Source organism: Myripristis murdjan, chromosome 14, assembly GCF_902150065.1.
Source record: "Myripristis murdjan chromosome 14, fMyrMur1.1, whole genome shotgun sequence".
NCBI classification, from domain to species: domain Eukaryota; kingdom Metazoa; phylum Chordata; class Actinopteri; order Holocentriformes; family Holocentridae; genus Myripristis; species Myripristis murdjan.
This window is the reverse complement of record NC_043993.1, coordinates 22,819,060-22,840,973: the sequence shown is the minus strand read 5'-3', so window position 1 is coordinate 22,840,973 and position 21,914 is coordinate 22,819,060. Positions and strand designations below refer to the sequence as shown.

Below are 21,914 nucleotides of genomic sequence, written 5' to 3'. Positions count from 1 at the left end.
AACTTAACAAACTTGTCTATTTGACAAATTGTAAGGGGTTGTAAGTAACACAACTTAAAAAAACATGTATACCACTCCAAAACATCAAAATAATGAATGGGAAAACAATACTGTAACATTTTTGCAGAAATAGAAAGTTGAATATATTTCCATCTGGAAATATTGCTTGGCAGTTGAGGGCAAGTGGTGCATTTGAAAATGCAGTGTTTTATGCACACAGTGTGTTTCTGGCCTTCACTGAGCTTTGGTAGGGTGTTGGCTTGTATAGTTACCTGTCCTTGTTAATTGCTTTGTGTTCCCTGAACTACTAATCCAGAATACTGCATTTGTGTCTCTACATTCACTTATAAAACCTGGCAAAAAAGGCTTACTGTAACACTTTTAGCACATGAATAAACATCAGCAAGGCAGATTATATCAGTATTTAAAAACAAGAAGTCTGAGGACCCTTTTTGTTTTTGTGTAATTACAATTACTTGTGAATGTATTATCAGGTCGCGTCTTCCTGGTGCAGTGCTACTATGTGGAGGGTTACTGCATACCCTACCTGCCGGATCTACTTTCCAAATTGGAAAATTAAAAAAAAAAAAGCTACAGTGGACTCAGTAGAGAGTAGACAAATCCCCCCCTTTCTGAACTATAGGTTACCCGGCTTTTGGCTACCCTATGTGCTGACCACAACCCGGGAGAGACTTGGCAGCTCACTGTATTGTAAGATACTTTTCAAATTAATCAAATTAAGTATGAATTCAAATATGATACGTTACAGTAGCTCACTAGTCATTTTTGGCTCTTTCCAGAGGTCATATGGCTTTTGGCAGAAACTGATTTAAAAAAAGAACACAAATTAAAATAGAATGATCAGCTTTATTCACATTTGTCCACATCCTAAAAATGTTATTTTGGGAGCTGTCTTGCTATGGAAGTGAACGGAGTGACACAAATACAGTATTCTGCATTAACAAGCCAGGGGACCATGGAGCAACTGATAAGGATATTAAACCATCAGCTAACTATACAACCCAGCACTTGACCTGAATTCAGTTTTGCTTTAAGTGTCAGAAGTCTCAGTCATAGTAATACACTCAGCCTGAGAAATTAAAACAGTGGGAACACTGGCAATTGAGCCTTGGGTCAGGATGTTATGGAATTGGATTAGCAAAATTCAGTTGTAAACCTGATCAACAGTATGAAACCATAATATTTATAACCTGTTGAATGGACCTGTTTTATTGGCTTTCCTGTCATTACATATTTATCATATTGCTGCTGCAGTTGTCATTCCCTTCACATGCTTATGCTGCATTGGACACTGCTCTGGTCTTAGGTTTAGCTTTGTAATATTTAACATGCAACTGCACTTGGTCTAAGTGCTGATAGAGTATAGGAACATATCTTCCTGTGCATGTGCAATATGGCAGTGAGTAGAAGAAGGCTGTTGTAAGAAGTCTCTGTCAGCTGTCTGTGTGTGAGTCAGATTAACGCAATTTAGGGGCCTGAACACACTCCCCTTTGAAAAATTATTTAATAAATTCACCACACCTGAGAGACGATGCCAGTCTTCTCTCTCACAGTGCTGCTTTCAGAGGTATACTCTCTTAAATAATATTATATGCTCCTTTTGATATCATTTAATAAGAATATGGCATCCATAGAGGCACTATTTTAGGTAGGCTTATGTGACTGAAACTGTTTTAATTTCAAATGTTATTTTTATTTTTATTTAGCCAAGACACCTTCACTTTACACTTTGAAGCACTGTTGTCATTGACTGGAAGAGCCTAAAAGAGCTATCTAATAGTGATGATACATGGCAGATAATGTCCCACAGCTAGGCTTGTTAAACTGTGAAATTGTTAGGTCATTACACACTGAGACGTGACTATGTACTTAAAGCTTAAAAGCTTGCCAAGACCTTCAGTAGTACATCTTTTAATCCAAGAAACATGTTGGTAGGTTTAAATAAAATAAACAAACTTTAGGTCCAAAATCCATCCATGAAGCTGCTCCCTGGAGAAGGACAGATCCAGTGATCTTGCCATCATGATGCGTCCATTGGAACTCACTCAAGTGATGCTCGTAATAATTGGCTCTAATGGATAAAAACAGATTTGTCCAAAAGCAACATGCTGCCAAAGAGATTGTACTTGCTTAGTTTTCTCTGATAAGAGGCAGTAAACCAGATATAACTGCAAAAACCTATTTGTATTGCATTTCTTTTCGCTGTACAATTACTTAATATCTGCCAGCTCATAATGATGGCAACTGATCTGCATTTATCTATCTGCATATTTTTTGGACCTACAGGATGTCTTGGTGTCATTGTCCTCTCAAGTGTTGTCATTTCCTGGCTTTTGAATTCTATCCACAATAGATAGACTCCGTCCACCTTTTGCAAAATGAATGGGATTTTTGGGTCTCACGTGCCAGTCATTCTGGTCTTATAATGGGAAGAATAATAAAGAAGAAATTACATATGGCAGGGTGTTATATCTTTTAATACGCTACTAAAATATATATTTATTGTCCTAACAAAAATGGTACAAATGTCTACCCTCACTTTGTGAAACCATAAAATATTGGAATTTCATGTGCAGATAGTGATTTTTTTTCATCACAATACCCATCCAAAAAAAAAAAAAAGCATAATAAAGGTACCCATCCATCCACCCATTTTTCATACACTCTTATTCCTTTTCAGGGTCACAGGGGGCTGGAGCACTATCTCAGCATGCGTGGGGCAGATGGCAGGGAAACGCCCTAGACAGGTCACCAGTCCATCACGTTAATTCTCACATTAGACTGGAAGGCGGTGGGATAGCCTGACCCTAATTTGGGGCAAAACGTTATGTCACGCTTGAGAGGACAATTGTTCAGATAGCCGACTGTTTTGAACACAGCGGGCCTGTTCACCAGCTCTTTAAAATAGGCTTTTCCACACAGCATGTGACCTTAAGGTCAGCCTTAACAAACTACTTTGTGTCAATAGTATGTTTTGTTTTCTTTCCAGTGTTAATATCTTTGATGTCTTTTCCTTTTTTCCTCTTCTGTTCTATATGGTTTGTTATTCTTCCTGACTGAAACATGTAATATGAGATCCTAGGCTCTGGCCTGTTTTTGCTGCTGTCTGCCTCTGCCTGCATATAAGGCAATTCAGTGTGTATAGTACTTACTTATGAGTACTTGTAGTTTTTGCTGATTATTAGAACTTTTTTTATTATTATTATTTGACCTTTTTCCCTTCTAAACCTATGTGAGGATTTGCTTCCTTTTTAAACCACAAGTTGGTACATAATACTTTGCCCTTTTGAAAAGAGTCTACAAAGAGTCTATCTAATATGTGCATGACATTGACTTACAAATTAAGTTGTTTTTCTCACCTCTGAAACTAGCAAAGGGAAAGCTCTGATGGAGTATAAGCAGGCTAAAAAAATAGTTGAAATAAGGTCTTTATTCCTACTAAAAATTTATGTCTAGACTTTATGATTTGCTGTAGTAGTACCCCACAGTGTTTTTTATTCTGCAAGGTGGGGATGGGGTGGGACAGAAATGTAATTGTTATTATGGGTTTACATTCTTGGATGTTCCTTGTTAACAGTAAAAAAAGTGAAAATTGTACTATTTGTTGTTTTGCCAAAGTTGTTCTTAGCAAAAGTGGCCTCTGAAACAGGCCAGTCAGAGCACAGACGGGTTGTTACGTAGCAGGTCTGACTTTACTGGAGCTCACTGATCATCTCACATTTTGGGCACGGGGGAGATGCAGACCCACTAGCATAGCCAGCCAATTAGAGCTGTGGCTCTTTCTGGCAGCTAGAATTGGGCACAAGAGACTGTTAACTCCCTGAGTGACAACTGGAAGGCAGCTGCCAACAGTGGACTCACCTCATTCTTCATTTAGCCAACCACAAGAAATGCTGGCACTGTGCCTTGCCAAAGATCGAGCCTTACTGTCACCACCAGGTGAAAGAGTTGGACATTTGAATTGTAGCTAACTTTTTTTTGTCATGTTAATAGATACCTACAAGTCTCTGCATTTGTTTTGTTGTTAGTAAATGAATTGTATTGGGAGTGTCATATCAACTTAAAATACACACGTGCAGCCAAGTTAGCTGCTAGTTGGACGCAGCCCGGCAGTAGATTCAAGCTGTGGCCTGGCAGCACCGCAGAAGGCGGCTTCTCCTCCAGTTGACACTCACCCTCGAGTCCAAAATGGCCTGTAGCTTTTAAATTGAGAGAGGCGGAAGTAGCGAAGAAATAAATAAGATTATTTATTAATTATTTTCACATGGGAAAAAAAGTTCAGATGTATATGTTAGACTGAAACTAATGACACAAAATTGTGGGGAAAGTGAACCATAACCCCTTTTAAGGGGAATAAGCTAAGTTAAGGGTATGTCCTTTTTGTTTTGACTGAATTCTGTAAACAGTTGTCTTTAATAAATTAATACACTTTACATTGTCTCTGTCTCATTTTATGCACATTCTTATTTTTTGCACGGGTGTTTCTGTTTTTTTGTTTTTTTATGTGTGAAAGTTTGAGTGGTAAAGCTCTTGTAATTGATATCTGCCTAGGCTGGCAGAGCTATATAATTCTGTCTGTGCAAGAGAGAGATAGTGATTCAATATCCTGGCTTGATCATAAGCAACTCACTAAGCCTATGATTTTACCAAGTTTACAGTTATTCCCTTTTTACAATGAAATAGCTAAAGAATTTTATGTTATAAGTTATAGAGAAAATGTGAGGAGGAAGCGCAGGTTACATTGATTCTAAACAGAATGTCAAGAAATTTGGCCTTTTACTTGATTGAACGTTGAGCCCTAATATGTTTTTCATTATCTAAGAATACCCAACTGCAAACATGTTACTGATCATGAAATGAACCTCAGGCACCTTTTCCTTCTTTTCCCCTGCTTTTGAAAGAATCGCTAAGAAAATGCTTTTGGCCCAAATCAAAGCCAACTACTCCTCGGGTGAAGATATCTCTTCAGATGAAGGGACAGAGGAAGATGAATCAGAGTCTGTGGGAGAGGAGGAGGTTAAAGAAGGCAGAGAGGATATCGGAACAGATGAAAATGGTAAGTGATGTTTTAAAATACCATCATCTTGAGTTTCCTCATGTTACACAGTCTGCCATTAGCGCATTTTTTTATGATTACGACCGTGTTAAACACTACTATGACTCAAATACTTTTTGACACAGCTATTGCTACCTATAATACTTTTCTTAGTTGCTGCCTCACGTGACCGGCACCGATCTTGTCACTCTGGGTTATACCAGAAAAGAAGAATGAGCTATACTATCTAATAGTAGCAGAGTATATTTCTACTGCAGGGGAAGACTCGGCCTTGGCCTCAGAGTCATCTGATGTCAGGTCTGATGGGCCCAATTCCAGGCACCATCTGCTCCGCCACAAACTCACCCTAGATGAGGAAACATCAAGTGAAAAGGCTGTAATGGAAAGTCATGGACAGCAGAAAGGCAGGAGAAAGGCCGGATGCAAAGAGAGTAAGGATACCTTTAACACAAAATACTTGTAACACTGAATACCTACCATGCTCCTTTAACATCTTAATTTTAATTTGCTCCAAGCTGACAGTCAAAGTGATGATGACAGTAGCCAGTCAGCACTGGAAGAGCATGACATGAGTGAGGAGCTCAGTCAGTCAGAAGATGAGACCAACGAAGAAAACTCCAAAAGGTGCCTTTATTGTAAACATTTGGACCCATTTACAGGATTGTGAGAAATACACTGAATATGGGTTCTTCACTGTACTGTGCTGTCTTCTCTCATTGTAGCTCCGTATCGTCCACTAGAGAGCAGAAAGAAGCAGGCCGCAGTTACCTGCAGAAGAAGAAAGTGCCCCTGTACATTTTGTCTGACTCTAGCAATGACAAGGTAGCACAAGCTGTCATCATGAAGTTGTTTGTCACAGTTATCTGTTTGTCCTGTAACTCCTTTACATGCCAGGCAAGAAAGCAGTGGCATCGGTTTGGCTGTTCAAGAGGTTACTTCACTTTTACAATGCGCTACTTTTTCTGTTTGAAAGCAGAGTGAACAAGAATTTGGGAGTGATGAAAACGAGGACATTAAAGGCACGCCCAAGGGACGCAAGAAGATCCGTAAAATTATTGATGATGAGAATCTCCGTGATGAGACCCAGAAAGCCCTGAAGGAGGAGAAGGAGAGATGCAAACGCCTGGCAGAAAGAGACCAGCAGGCAGAAGACCTGAGAGAGGTACAGAGCACACAACTGGCCATGAATTAACTCTCATAACAGGTTCGTAGTAGGTTGGAGTACCACTGACTAATAAGCACAATATGAAATGTTTTGTAGTTGACAGTGAACCATAATTGTTCAAGAGAGGAAAGTGTTAAGGCTTAACCTTCCAATATGAACCTTGGTTTAGAATAACCTGGGGTTCAAAATCTGCCCACATGCACAAGACGTGAGGCATATTGCATTTTTTTGCTGAACAAATTATGGCACTTTTTGAAGGATAGCATAGCATGAAACATGTATGGCTTTCTTTGACAAAATTATAGTTTTGCAGACTAGACTGTCTACATTTTACAGATAAAAAATGACCTTCAGCTAAACATTTGTCCTAAAATGAAAAGGCTGTGTTTTGTAATCAACTCTTAAGATATATGTGCTGCATGTGGAGTAGCTAGTATAATTAAAAACAAAAACATGAGTTTTTGAATAGTATTGTAATATCTCATACCTGTATCTCCACAGTACTTACTCTGAAGTAAGTTCTTTCTCTGTTGTTTCTCTTTACATTTGACTCTATTATTCTTTTTGTCTCCTTTTGTAGGCTCTCCCTCTGCATTCATAATTTATAGGCATGGCAATATTGACATATTGTTGTTATTGTTGTCATATTGGTATTTTCAAGAGCGACATTGTTTTCCAGGTGATCATCATAGAGGATGAGTTTTCCCAGGTGCCACATACCGTCACTACAAAGCTGGTCCTGCATCAGGATGAGGACACAAAGCAGCCTCTTGTTCAGGTGCACAGGAACCTGGTGACCAAACTGAAGCCTCACCAGGTGGATGGTGAGTGGCCACCCTCATTTCACACACTAAACACACACACACACGCACGCACACGCACACACGCACACACACACACACACACACACACATACACACACACAGGAAATGACACTGTCCACAAACACAGGATGAGACAAGGCTGATAATTCTCAACTAACTCCTGGAGTCTCCTTATATTCTGAATCATTGCACATAATCTGTGTTTCCCTGTGTTCAGATGATTCTTACTGTTTGATGTTGACTTGTATTTACTTTTCTTCCCAACAGGTGTCCAGTTTATGTGGGACTGTTGTTGTGAGTCTGTGAAGAAGGCCAATTCCTCTCCTGGATCAGGCTGCCTACTGGCACACTGCATGGGCCTGGGGAAGACTCTGCAGGTATGAGTGACAAAAACTGATATCCACTCATTAATATCCTGGTTTACTTAGGTTTACGTAATAGATTAAGAGTGGGGGATAAATCGATTCACAAAAGAATCACAACTCTTAACTTTGATTTGAATTGCAGAAGATTAAATTTCAAAAATTGATTCAGTATTTTTTTTTTTCAGACATGCTATGGTTTCAGTGCTCTTTCAGCTAAATACTGTAGAGGCAGCTCTGCTGGGAGCCCACAGTGCATCACAGTGCAATGAAAATGCAGTGCGCAGTATTGTTAGAAGAAAGTAACTCTGTCTATAGCATATTTAAGTGCAAAACAGATACACCCCTACAGCGTTGTTGATACTGTAGGTTTTCCTGTAGGCGGGTGTAAAGGGCGGGGAGTAAAATTGTCTTTGTGTTGAATATTTGCTGGACATTCACAGATTAAACTGCTTAAACAATCTGCGAAATGTTAAGTCTCAAATGTCAAACCTCCTTAGATCAATTAACTCCAGTTAAATCAGTCATCTCCTATAAAACTTGCTCTTTTGGAGTTTTGTGCAGGTGCATGTACATATGAACATGTGCACTAGAACCATGAGATAGCAAAGTAGAAATATTTTAGTTTCACTGATTCAAGCTGCAGTGGCAGATCAACTTCAAATAGGCTCACCTGGTCTTGTTCTCTCTTACGTTCATCTTCTTGCTTTAGTGCTTGTTACGTAAAATCACTTAAACATAATGCTCGCACATGTTGGCATGGAGGGTTGGAGTAAACAACCTCTGACACATTAATGATTTTTGTGCCAAGCAGTCTTCATTCAGCAGGCAAGCTGACCATTGGGCCGATCTCCAGAAAGATGTTTTATGTATTTCTCTCTTTCCTTTCTATTTTGGCACTCTTTGTCTTGAACTGTACTTCACTGTCTCCGCTTCATTGTTGGTAATCTAATATTTAGTATTATTTCATAGGTGGTAACGTTCCTCCACACAGTACTCCACTGTCAGCACCTGAAATTCAGATCTGCCCTGGTGGTGTGTCCACTCAACACGATCCTCAACTGGGCCCATGAGTTCAAGATGTGGCAAGAGAAGATGGGGAAAGATAAAATCAAGGTAGACAACACTCTGGAGACGTTACACTTTGAAGCTTGATGGGAAATATTAGATAATTGCATGTTTCAGATATGATGTGTACTTGATCACTGGTTAAATGCACAAACATGTTGCAGGTTACAGAACTGGCCACAATAAAGCGACCTATGGATCGCTTCAGCGCTGTCAGCAGGTGGCAGAAGATTGGAGGTGTTTTGATAATAGGATATGAGATGTACCGCAACCTCTCTCTGGGCCACAATGTTCCCAATGAGCAGATGAAAAATGAATTTCACAGAGCACTTGTAAATCCAGGTAGTGATTAAATGTCTTTTTTCCATTCAATGTGTCCTCACTTTGCAAACTGGAACAGTTGCAGATCTTAGCCATTTCTCAGCATTATTTATCCTTTAGGTCCTGACTTTGTGGTTTGTGACGAGGGGCACATCCTGAAAAATGAGGCATCCAAAATCTCCAAAGCTATGAATGCCATCAACACCCGGCGGCGAGTGGCGCTGACTGGAACCCCACTGCAGAACAACCTGGTTGAGTGTGAGTCTACACCCCTGTGGTATATTAAACACACACACTAAAACCCTGCTGGGTTGCATTTGATGTGGAGTCATGTGAAATGTAACGTAGAGTCAAGAGTCACGTGAGTGCAGTGTTAGACTATTTTTAACTTGTATTTATATTTATTTATTTTTTATTATTAATTTAAGACTTAATTTGAGAAGTGGCACATTAGCAGCTTGTAATAATGGGTATTTTCTTGCCATCGTTTTACACAATATAGTCAGTTGTTGAGGTCATTTTGAACAGTGAACAAATTGTTCAGAATGACGTCTTGGATGACAGTGGAGCAACAGTTGTATTATCAGCCTCAAGCGCTATAGCTGAAGGGGACAGGGTGATCGGGTGAAAAAGGACACAAGGGCGGTGCCATGCTTGATGATGGTGCAGTTTCTACTTGATGCCATTAGAGGTCAATAGAGATCATAGATCATTCGATGGTCCAGTCTTATAAATAGCTGCTCTCACTTCCAGGCTAAATGAGCCTGCTCTGCGCCTCACCTTTTACTGCCTACACACTGTGGAACAAATAAAGCTGTCACTGAACATGCTGAAGAAGGGTGTCTGCCCCTGACTGTCAGTGCATCAAATACATATACATAATAGAGTGTTGTTCTAATCTTTATTAGTTTCCTAAACAATAAACACAATCTGAAATTTATTGTCAGGCTAAATGTTTTTCATACTCTGACTGTAATGTATTTATATCCCTCAAACGGTGAGGGATGTCTATGGATTCACCCTCATTGCTGTTGCAGATCCTGGCTGTCAACACTAAAACTTCAATAGTTTTTAGTTTGAATCTTCTCCAGTTTGATGATCCTTACAGGAAGGATCCTACTGATTTTGGGGACCCAGTGCCCTTTTTTTTTTTTTAGCACCACCCTCAAACTTTCAATTAATTAACATCATAACGCCAATACATTTTATTTGAATCACAAAGTGTCACAAAGTGAACATTCAATGAAAACTGGCTATTCAACCAAGATTTCGTGGCACGGCTTAAAGCGGTAGCAGGCAGTTTGTATTTTTGCAAGAAGTTTTTCAAACTCAGTACGTGAAGAATAAAGACACATGCAAAATGATAAACACAAAACTGCTCTACCCTAGTAATTGATGTGTCTTTTTTTCCCTTCGATTTTATTGTATCGTAAAATTGTTATTGGAAAATTAAATTTTATTCCGAGTGGCGTTAAAAAAAGTCTTAAAAAGGCTGAAATCTAACTGGCCTTAAGCTGTAGAAATCCTGTAAAAATCAGAAATATTTCAGAAATATACAAGATCCTGTCCTGACACAGAATCATTTTATGAGCGAAAGTCTTGATGACTCAGAATCACGATAGCAACGCATAATGTGTTTTACTTGTAGCAATTTGTAGATTTTGTAGTTTTTTGATTCCTCGTGTGGAATGAAAGTCTTCACATTAATAACAGACTGTGTTTTACTCTCAGACCACTGCATGGTCAATTTCATAAAGGAGAACCTGCTGGGCTCTCTGAAGGAGTTCAGAAACCGCTTTGTCAACCCCATCCAGAATGGCCAGTGCGCCGACTCCACCCCCAAAGACGTCCGAATCATGAAGAACCGTGCCCATGTCCTGCATGCCATGCTGGCTGGATGTGTACAGGTTTGAATGCCTTGTGATTATTCACTCTGCTTTGTACTGTATGGTTTCACAGCCCAGCTCAAGCATTTCTTTTGCCACTTTCCTTTCTGTTTTACACTGTCCATCTGCCTAGAATTTGAGAATTCATTGCATCCAAAATGAAAACACCAAGTCAGTCTGAATTATAACCATCAGTTTATTTAATTGACAAAATATATTTGACCTGCAGGCTTAGTCTAGACTATTTGTGATAAATCTGATTTATCTTTCTCCTAGAGAAGAGATTACACAGCGTTGGCCAAATTCCTGCCATCCAAACATGAGTACGTGCTGGCTGTGAGGATGACCCCTCTTCAGTGTCGGCTGTATAGCTACTACCTGGACCACTTCACTGGTGAGGATACTTACACCATCTTGTGTTATACTAAGTATGATAAACACTTCATAATAGAGACACAAAATGTTTATTAATGGCTTAATGATTTGTCTATCATTAACTAATTTTAAAATACAGTACAGTTTCTCCCTTTTTTATTTATTTATTTATTTTTTTGGCTTAACTTGTTTAACTAATGTAAAGCAAGTGTTAACATTTTATCAATTTTGAGACAATATACAGTGAAGGTTTTGGGCAGCTTGTATTTACATATGTTGCACAATTAGACATACAATTCATGCTGAGTGTCTCTTTTGTGGCTTGGATGCCAGTGCCTAAAATCTGTTACCAAAATTATATCAAAACAAATATTTGTCAGTAGAACAAGTAAGATTTTTTTCCCCTGGTATCGCTCAGTTCATGAAATGATTCCATTTAATTTAATTGTTTAGATCTGTTGTTGAAAAAATACTTACAAGTAGTAGAGATGTTATAATTACCAGCCGATGGAGGATTTCAGAAAAGTCAGCGATGGTGTTGGATCATATTTGAAAGTTTTTGTGCAAATCCATAATTGCTTTTTTTTGTTTGTTTGTTTGTTTGTTTGTTTGTTTTAGCTGCGCGCTCCAGGGTCAAGACTGGAGCATCCCTCTTTAAGGACTTTCAGACACTCAGCCGAATTTGGACTCATCCCTGGTCTCTCCAGCTCAACTACATCAGCAAAGAGAACAAGGTAAAACAACTGTCATCTTGAATCCAGTAGACACTGTTGCCATATTAGGTTGGCTCAATATAAGATGCATTACACAGTTGCATGTTAACACTAAACTTCTGCTTATTGCTTTTTTTACAGGGATATTTTGAGGGGAAGAATCACAGCAAAGCTCCTGCTCCCTTGAGAGGTGAAGAATCCACCGTGACTGAGAGGTAAGCTGGCATGACTGCTAATTCTGTAATTTTTCTATAATTCTATGAATAGTGCACATAATCATGTTACAGTCTTTTTACTTGGCTCTTACAAATGATGATGCCATTATATACGGTCATGAGAAAAAGAAAGTACACCCTCTTTCAGTTATATGGTTTTACTTATCAGAACATGATAAAAAATCGTCTGGTCCTTACCAGGTCCTGAAATTAGGTAAATCTAAGCTCAGGTGTAAAACAACACACAACAGATTCCTCCGTGCCATTATTCATTTAACAAAAATTCAGCCAAAATGCATAAGCCATGCGTGAAAAACTAAGTACACACCATGATTCAATGGCCAAGCAGCTTAGCTTTAGCAGCAATAACTTGAAGTAATCTGTGTGTTGGCCCACTCTTCTTTACGTTGCTTCACTTCATTGATGTTTTAGAGTTTATTCACAGCTCTTTTAAGGTCCTGCCACAACCTTTCCATTGGATTTAGGTCTGGACTTTGACTTGGTCATTGCAACACCTCGACTGTTTTCTTTTTTCGGCCATTCTGTTGTATATTTGCTGGTGTGCTTGGGATCATTGTCCTGTTTCATGACCCAGCTGCAGCCACAAGCTTTATCTGTCAGACAGACGGCCTCACATTTGACTCTAGAATACTTTGGTATACAGAGGAGTTCATGGTTGACTCAATGACTTCAAGGTGCCCAGGCCCTGTGCCAGCAAAACAAGCCCAAATCATCACCCCTCCACCACCGGGCTTGACGGTTTGTATGAGGGGTTTGTGCTGTTGTGGTTTCTCCAAACATGGCACTGTGCATTACGGCCAGACATCTCCACTTTGGTCTTGTCTGCCCAAAGGTCAGCAACCCTTCCACACTTGGCTTCACACATGGCTTGTGTATTTTGGCTGAATTTTTGATTTAAAAAATAATGATACTGTGGAATCTGTTGTGTGTGGTTTTACACCTGACGTTAGATTGACCTAATTTTAGGACCTGGTGAGGATCAGATGATTTTATATTATGTCCTGATACGTAAAACCACAGAACTGAAAGAGGGTGTACTTGCTTTTTCTCATGACTCTATGATTTATACCAAGCTAGGACTGGAGCTGGGCGATCTATCAGTTGACTGCTGTTCTTTATTTGCGTCTACCTGCTTGGTCATCATATCCACATTACTAATAAGTGTGTATATTATGGAAGCACCCCTAGTGATGCCTACAATATTGTAAAATATTGATGCTGAGATATTCGGTCAAAGTGGATAGCGTGTCTCAGGAGGTAGAACGATCATCTAGTACAGTGGTTCCTGAAGTGGGTGCCGCAGCACCCTCGTGTACCGTGGCAGCTATCAACTAGTGTGTAGGTGTGGTTGTGTGTGAATGGGTTGATAGTGAGGCATACATAGTAAAGTGCTTTTAGTTTTCGGTAAGCTAGAAAAGCTCTCGATAAATGCAGCTCCTTTATCACATTTGATTCACCTGGGCCTACCTTAAACCATAGATTTTTTCACCTCATTTCCCCCCCTCCGTTCTGTTTTTTTAATGCCTGGTATAGTGGAAAGACAGAAGTGACTACTGAGGAGGACATCATTAAAGTGACTGTGGGACAGGACATCCAGCCAGAGGCCACAAGTGTGACCACTGACCCTGAGAAACCAACCACCAGCACGAAGCCCGACAGTCCATCTGAAGACTGGTACAAGTGCCTGATGTGTGAAGCCGATGCCACGGTCCTGGAACACTCGGGGAAGATGGTGCTCTTGTTTGAGATCCTCAGAATGGCCGAGGAGCTGAGGGACAAAGTGTACGTTCTCCTTTGTTGTGATACAACCTTAGACAGGAATACTGTGTCCCGGCAGGTCTGTTGATATTCACGTCTGGCCAATCCATTTTTCCACTCTTAGGTTGGTGTTCAGTCAGTCCTTGATCTCCTTAGACTTGATTGAAGATTTCTTGGAGCATTCTCACCGTGCCAGAATGAACAACACATCGTCCCCATACAAAGGTATTTTTCTTTTTATTCCACACCATTGCTCTCATAAAATATCTTCCTTGATGGTATTTTATTGTTGATCCTTGTTCTGACACTGCAGGCGCTAGCAGCTGGGTTAAAAACATTGATTACTATCGTCTTGATGGGTCCACCAACGCAACTTTACGGAAAAAATGGGCAGAGGAGTTCAATGATACCACCAATGTCCGGTACGTATGATCAGAGTTTTACACCTTTCTACACTGCTTGTACTGAAGCACTAATGCAAGTGGTGACGTTGTCATGACAAAGTATGTTGATCTTTACTCTTAGTGGTCGATTGTTCCTCATCTCAACAAGAGCCGGGTCACTTGGCATCAACCTCGTAGCCGCCAACAGGGTCATCATCTTTGACGCCTCGTGGAATCCCTCTTACGACATCCAGAGCATCTTCAGGGTGTACCGTTTTGGCCAGCAGAAGAATGTCTTTGTGTACCGCCTCCTGGCTCAGGTGAGCTTACTGCGACCCAGTCAGCATGTGATCAGTGAAATCACTTCAAATGTAATTACTGAGATGAACCTTAGTCTGACGCTTAACTTCTCTGTTTGTTAATATGTAAAAAGCACAACCTCTCTTGGTGCTGCCCTCCATTGCAATTCATACCCAAAATGTGAGTTTAAATTGGGTGTTCACTTTTATTCATTTTTTAAATTTAGTACTGAGGTAGTAATAAAATGTTAAGAGGGAAGCAAGGATAAGAATAACAGATCAAAATGGTGGAATCATACAAAGCTGTGGTCATAAAAGCAACTGTCCATATTCTGAAACTTGACTGAAAGAAAACTAGTATAAGTGTAGTATTGTGTGTTTTTGGTCATGCAACTTGAGGATAGCAAAGCCACTGTATTTACATTAATTTCTGTGGATATAAGGTGTTGTTGTTCTGTATATGATGAAATGGTCAAAAAGACTGAAGTAACAGTTTACAGTATGATAGATGATTAATATATTCATATATTGATATATATATTCATCAGTGAAAAACTCATTGCCAATTAAAATCAACTGATTTTTGCGGGAAAAATAAATGAAAATAATGTACTTGACAATGCTGGAGCTCCTGCATATGTTCAATGCTCAAGACCTTTATTTGTCCCCGAGGGGCAATTGATTCTGCCGCAGTAGTAAAAAAACAGTACAACAACATCGACAACAACCACAATGACAACAACAGAGTCAAACACACAGCACAACAACAACTACAAGGAGACACACAAGGCAGACAGTAGTAAATAAATCAGTAGTAAAATTAAAAAAAAAAAAAAAAAAAAACTGAGTCAGTAGTAAGTAAAAATCAGTAGTAAGTAAATAAAATAAATAAAAAAAGTGCATACTTGAATAAAATGGGAACTAAAGGTGATGCTACCTGTACTGTACAGAGTTGAGCAGTGAAATGGCGGAGGGTATGAAGGAGAATTTGTATCTGATATTTCTAATATGGTGAAACATTTGACTGAACTTATAACCTTTTAACCTGTTTTGTATTTAAATCTCCAGGGCACCATGGAGGAGAAGATCTATGACCGTCAGGTGGCCAAGCAGTCTCTGTCGTTCCGAGTGGTGGACCAGCAGCAGATAGAGAGACATTACACTCTATTCGAACTGACTGAGCTTTACACGTTTGAGCCAGACATGCTGGATGACCCAAACTCAAAGAAAAGCAAGAGGACCGCCACTGAGTTGCCAAAGGTGACTCATTTTCATATTCCTGACTCGAGGCCACTGTCATGTTGTTGTTGTTTTCTTTATGCAGATACATAAGTGTGTTCATGAGGAATCTGAAACATGGAATGGCCTTTTGTGTCCTTCCTCAGGATGTGATCTTGGAGCAGCTACTGCAAACCTGTAAAGATCAGATAGTGTGCTACCATGAGCATGAATCTCTGCTAGACCATAAAGAGGAGGAGGAGCTCAGTGAGGCCGAACGCAAAGCAGCCTGGGCCGAGTACGAGGCGGAGGTACACAACAGCACAGCGTTCATCTTGGGTCTTACTCATGAAACACTCATAAATATGTGTGTAAATATATGTGTGTATTTCTACACATAAATATTGTTCCGAATAAATTCTTTTGTGGCAGTTATAACAGCTGCAGGAAAGCAAAAATTGATCACATCCACATTTTTATTTTGATGAATCCCAATCAGTTGTAACAGGACAGTGCACTCACATTCTCATCAGATAGGATAAATCCACGCCCATGATCATGTCATCACTACATTATTTTGGAATGCAGAAGTAAACAGCTGGTCAAAATTCCCATTTTCTGTGCCATTTTGATGATGTGGTAGGAGCATTTCCAAAAATCAGTCAGTTGTTGTGTAGCTGTTGCAGTCAAAAGCGAGATAGTTATCCAACGGCCGGAAATGCCTGACCAGAGGTCTCCCTCAAACAGTGGCTGCATCCATATTTCTGTTGAAAATAAGGTGAATAAGGAGATTGTGATCAGTACAGATTAGATGCATAGACTTGTGAAAATGTCCTAAAAAAGAGGACCTTTTCAGAAGTTGACAATAAAACAATTTTAGCTGACATGTACACTGCAAAAACTCAAAATCTTACCAAGATTATTTGTCTTATTTCAAGTCAAAAATGTCTTATTTCTAGTCAAAATATCTCATTACACTTAAAATAAGACATGATCACCTCAGAAGTAAATTGTTTTTAGACAATTTTCACTTGTTTCAAGTGAAAATTGACTTGAAACAAGTGAAAATTTGCTTGTTTCATTGGCAAAATTTGCCAGTGGAAAAAGTGAAAATTCACTTGAAATAAGTGAAAATTAGCTAGAAACAAGAAACAAATTTTGCCAATGAAACAAGCAAATTTTCACTTGTTTCAAGCAAATTTTCACTTGAAACAAGAGACAGTTGTCTAAAAACAAGTTACTTCTGAGGTGATCATGTCTTATTTTAAGTGTAATGAGATATTTTGACTAGGAATAAGACATATTTGACTTGAAATAAGACAAATAATCTTGGTAAGATTTTGAGTTTTTGCAGTGTATTTAAAAAAAAAGGCCTGGTCAATCCAAAGCTTGGAAGCAGGTTAACTGAGTAAGATTCATACAAACTGAAAGAAGTTCAAGAAAAATTGTTCAAATGAGCTGATAGGTTATGGTACAAGATATACAGAAAGGAATAGTAAGAAGGAATAGAAAAAAATATGAATGAGCCCATGGAAAATGGAGCCGACTTTGATACAAAGTGCTCATGGAAAAACGGGGCAGCCTCTGACGTGGCGTGGAAAAGGAATTAGTGAAACACGATTGAGCTACATTATTCAACATAGCTACATGTAGGAAAAAAACTCATGTTGAAATATTTATCAGGCATGTTTGAATAAATCTTCATTATTAATAAACCTAAACTACAACCTAAACTTGTCTTAATGTTATATTTGTAACATTTTGGCATGTTTTAATTTTGTGTTTCATAGATCTCTGTGTAGTATTTTGAATATAAAGCAGCACAACTTGAATTAAAATAGTGGTTTATAATAATGGCAGCCAGTATTTAGCCACATTTATAATGTCAACATGCAGTATGATTAGTTATGAACAGGTCTAAGTTTTTTTTTTCCTGCCTATGAAAAGATCAGAGCTACTAAAATACAAACACAGAGATGCACATAAATTTGCCTGTGTGAATAATTTACACACATAATCTGAATGTTGTTGTGGCTTTAATGCACAATATTTTATCCAAATGTGCTTTTTTGAACATGTGTATCTCTTTCTAATGGTGCTATTTTCCTCGCTTTTCCTCTCTCTCCTTCTTCCTTTCTTTCGCAAACAAGCAATCAAACACAACGGGCCGTCCAAATCAGATCAACCAGAAGAGCTTGAGCCTGAAGACAGATGAAGAGCTACTGGTAAAAGCTACTGTAAAACTCATTTGAAGTTTTCTTGGAATCGCCTCTCTAATGTGCTGTCCTTCCTTTGATACGATGTGATATACCTTGAAAATATCTTCACAGAATATGCTGAACACTAGCCGAGCCGGTGTAGAGGCAGCCTTCAGCTCGATGCAGTCCTCGAGGTACCGCACACTGGAGGACTTCATACTGCAGCTGGTGAGCGGCTTCACCTCTCATGTTACTTTGCATTTGCAATTATTGCAATACGTCAAATAACACAAAACACATTCTCTTTAAAAATGCACTGGGAATATATTGCAATAGGGAATGTAAAAATATTGCATTTTTCTATCCTTTTAAAACTGTGCCACCTTTCTAGTTTTTTGTTAGTTTTTCATAACAGTCCTTCATTTTTATTGCTTGTCTGTTCTTTGTCTCCAGTGGCGCCAGGACCCCAGTTTGCTTGAGGGCGAGGTTATGAGAAGAGCTAAGCTGATGAAACAGACAGAAGACAAAGAGTTTGCACGTAGAAAAGCCACATGTCAACAAGTTATTGAACAACAGCAATCAGTAAGTCCCAGCCAGCGTTTGGTCTTGTTTATGTACAGTGGTCCCTCGTTTATCGCTGGAGTTACGTTCTAAAAATAACCCGCAATAGGCGAAATCCGTGAAGTAGTCAGCTTTATTTTTTACAATTATTGTAGATGTTTTAAGGCTGTAAAACCCCTCACTACACACTTTATACACTTTTCTCAGACAGGCATTAACATTTTCTCACTTTTCTCTCTTGTTTAAACACTCTCAAAGTTCAAACCTTCGTAGAAAAATAAGTCCAGTATTATAGAATGAAACCAAAGATCAAAACCTCCCGGCACAGAGGAGATTGATTGACAATGGTCTACAGTCCCTTAGCCAATCAGGACGCAGAACACAATGCGCTGTTAAAAAAAAAAAAAAAAGCATGCAAAATTGCACTAAAAAAAATCTGCGAAACTGCGAGGCCGCGAAAGGTGAACCGCGTTATAGTGAGGGACAACTGTACTGTATTTGCCGTGTTATGGATCAAACATGTATCCCACATTTTTCTCCACAGCTCATATTGAACATTCAGGCCATAATGAACAGTCGAAGAGCTCAGCTGGCAGGCTTGTCTGCGAACACCGTGTTGTAGTCAGAGAGGGAGGAGGATGCCCCCGTGTCGATCTGCTGGTCTCTTCTGAAAAGACATGAAGAAGGGACGTTACTGCACCACCGGAGTTGAAATCATGCACATGTGCAGAAGCTACCTCTTTGTATGACAGAAGTGAATGTTTTTTTTTTTTCCTCCAGTCTAACAAACTGAAGAGGTAATGAGCTCCATAAGCATAAGGACAGGAACACATAATCACATGTTCTGTATTTCACTTTGTTGCGTTTTCAGTTCATGCTTACTGCCTGTCTTACTGCAGTTATGGATAAACACAGAACAGTAATGTTTCACCAAGTTCTTGTACTTTATTCCCCAGCGCTCTTAAGCTATGATGTGGCACATTAACTATCAGCAACAAACCAAAACCTGCAGGACACTGGACCTGGAGCAGTGAAATTGAGCATGTCTACATGCATCATCATACAATGCAAGCAGATTAGTGTCTATTCTCAGCTATAATTTAACTGTATAATTTCACCATTATTTTGTAATATTACGATTCCGGTTTTATCTGTGCTTACTATGGCTGACTTGAAACGCTTCTGCTCCCAGACTCACACCTCCAAGCCAGTGACAGTCAAAAGTCAGGGGGCTTCAAGACTGACAAAGTACACAGAGGGACACAGTGTTCAGCCTGTGGATTTAGATGAGGGGATCATCTTATACTGAAGTGCAACTGTATCCCTTAAGAGTATTAGGACCATGAAAGGGTAACACTAGTATCACTACATTAGTTGTAATTTCAGCCTCTCTGTTGAAAGGTAGTTTTTTTTTTTTTTTTAACATTAAATGTAGCTTCAAATTGAAACTCACGCTAGGTTCTTTGACACCAAAGTAACAGAAAGTGTATATAACCAAAACAAAAAACAAAAACAAAACAAACAAACAAAAAAAAAAAAAAAACACTGAAGATGCCTTAGTAATTTTTTACTTTAAGAATTTTGTTGCTGTACTATGTATTAAAGATTATATATGTTGTTTTTTAAGTCTTTCCAGTTGACAATAAAGATGCCTGACAAAAATGCCTGATATTGTCTTTGGTTTAGTTTGTGACTCTACCGTCAAACAGTGGGGAAAAAAAACTGCTCAGGCTGGGCAGTTTTTCATTGTGATGCAAAAAAAAGACGATAGATTTAATCTACAACAAACATACCAGAAATTACTCATCTGCATCTCAAATGAATTCTGTATGAATTCTGGCGTGGGAAACAAGCAGACCTCCTATTAAAGAGTGGAAGTGGCTCACTCAGCCTGCCCTGCACTTGATGGTGTAACACCTTGACATCTCTTGGTAAAACTGAGGTGCTGTTCTGGGGTGTTTCCAACATGGCAACAGCCATGAGTTAATGATAACACAAGCAAGCTTTGGCAAGGCATGAAGATGAATCAGTGTGAACGGTCTTATATTTCATCACTGCCTATTTATTTTTCATCATGGTGTCCTAAAACAGAATAATCAGTTGTTATTACTAGGTATTTGGAGCAGTGCTGTCATTAAAGTGATTATCCCTCCACTGTTGGACTCAACTGGCACGACTCCCATCCTCTTTATCACAGCCACATGTCATGAACTGAGCTCACATTTCAGAGGCTTCTTAAACTGCCTTGGACCCTGCAGACAGCAACAGCACCAATGCTTCTCTTTTTTTTTTTTTTTTTTTTTTTTTTTTAATTAGAAAAATACAGCCAAACACACTAAAAATATTTTATCACAGTGACCCAAGTCCTAATACCGCCATCACTGATACAGTGTGTTAGGTCCATTCAGATGCTCAGACTTAAGCAAGAATGTGTGGTTTCCTTTTTTGCCTTTTGGTGATTGAAAAGTGGTGATCAGTACAGTAACCCAGGCTACATGATGCCCTATGTAGGAGGCACAAAAACATGATCAACCACTTCCAGCCATGAATGTCTCCAGCAGGCTATAAAAGAAGGCATAAAGTAATAAAATTACACTAAAACTGGTTAGTATGGGTATTTCTCATGTCTCAATTTGGATGGAAAACATGCAGCACATTACATAAAAAGTATGATGTGACTGAAATATCAGGTTGTATTGATATCTTGCAACAATATCAATCTGCTCTCTTGGGTGCCTCTAAGGTAGATAAAACATGATAAAGTGCCCTCTATGGTGGCCTGATGTGCAAGACAACGTGATACAGCTCTGTATTACTGCCTTTCCTCAACTTTTTTGGTGTCAAGGACTCCCAGTTGATACACATCTGGCTGTGGACCTGGATTTGATAAGATGTAGACCCATCTGATAAGATTTTGTTATTCCATCACTGTCTATACTGTAGATTGGCAGATTAACAGTGAAGAGTGTGAACCCTATGAACTCAATAGCCTTTTTTTTTTTTTAAGATTAATTTTTGGCATTTGTCAGTCACAGTAGAGAGGCAGGGGAGAGAGGGGATGACATGCAGCAAATGGCGTGAGGCCAGATTCAAACCCAGGATGCTGCCATCAGGGCTCAGCCTTAACAAGTGGTGCACACTCTTATCCAGTGAGCCAGTGGAGCGCCCCAGCAATAGCCATTCTGGCCTAACTTCAATGAAATAATAGTGAAATTAAAATATTCCCCATTTTTCTAGGAGTCTCCTGGAACCTCCTCAAGGACCCCTGAGGGTCCCTGAACTCCAGTTTGAGAACTGCTGCTCTAAGGGTAAGCTTTGACAGCTGCTTTTTAATGTTGCTATGGATACAAGTCGGGATGGGGATGAATTTAGAGCAGCGTTTAAAGTTAAGCTCAACTACATGTGCAATACATGGATTTAATGCACAGCTGCCAGCCAGTCAGAAGAGTATTGACTCACACCATGCTATA

The 21,914-nt window shown here is 39.3% G+C and overlaps 1 protein-coding gene across 2 annotated transcripts in view; it reads left to right on the top strand.

Moving 5' to 3' along the window:
* The window catches only part of LOC115371207 (transcriptional regulator ATRX-like), a 33,648-nt gene extending 13,617 nt beyond the window's left edge, over window positions 1–20,031 (top strand). Inside the window, exons 11-34 of one of the 2 annotated variants that reach the window (XM_030068400.1) lie at window positions 4,923–5,077; window positions 5,335–5,508; window positions 5,593–5,701; window positions 5,800–5,899; window positions 6,054–6,239; window positions 6,922–7,066; window positions 7,334–7,443; window positions 8,401–8,544; window positions 8,661–8,838; window positions 8,938–9,075; window positions 10,549–10,724; window positions 10,980–11,097; window positions 11,697–11,812; window positions 11,933–12,006; window positions 13,561–13,809; window positions 13,910–14,010; window positions 14,099–14,207; window positions 14,311–14,488; window positions 15,536–15,727; window positions 15,853–15,996; window positions 17,836–17,910; window positions 18,016–18,111; window positions 18,337–18,465; window positions 18,989–20,031. In XM_030068400.1, coding sequence (XP_029924260.1) covers window positions 4,923–5,077; window positions 5,335–5,508; window positions 5,593–5,701; window positions 5,800–5,899; window positions 6,054–6,239; window positions 6,922–7,066; window positions 7,334–7,443; window positions 8,401–8,544; window positions 8,661–8,838; window positions 8,938–9,075; window positions 10,549–10,724; window positions 10,980–11,097; window positions 11,697–11,812; window positions 11,933–12,006; window positions 13,561–13,809; window positions 13,910–14,010; window positions 14,099–14,207; window positions 14,311–14,488; window positions 15,536–15,727; window positions 15,853–15,996; window positions 17,836–17,910; window positions 18,016–18,111; window positions 18,337–18,465; window positions 18,989–19,066 — 3,274 coding nt within the window. In that variant the 3' untranslated portion in view covers window positions 19,067–20,031. Of the gene's footprint in view, window positions 1–4,922; window positions 5,078–5,334; window positions 5,509–5,592; window positions 5,702–5,799; window positions 5,900–6,050; window positions 6,240–6,921; window positions 7,067–7,333; window positions 7,444–8,400; window positions 8,545–8,660; window positions 8,839–8,937; window positions 9,076–10,548; window positions 10,725–10,979; window positions 11,098–11,696; window positions 11,813–11,932; window positions 12,007–13,560; window positions 13,810–13,909; window positions 14,011–14,098; window positions 14,208–14,310; window positions 14,489–15,535; window positions 15,728–15,852; window positions 15,997–17,835; window positions 17,911–18,015; window positions 18,112–18,336; window positions 18,466–18,988 lie in introns of both variants that reach the window. The other variant, XM_030068399.1, reaches the window with a different exon arrangement.
* Window positions 20,032–21,914: the final 1,883 nt, after the last annotated feature.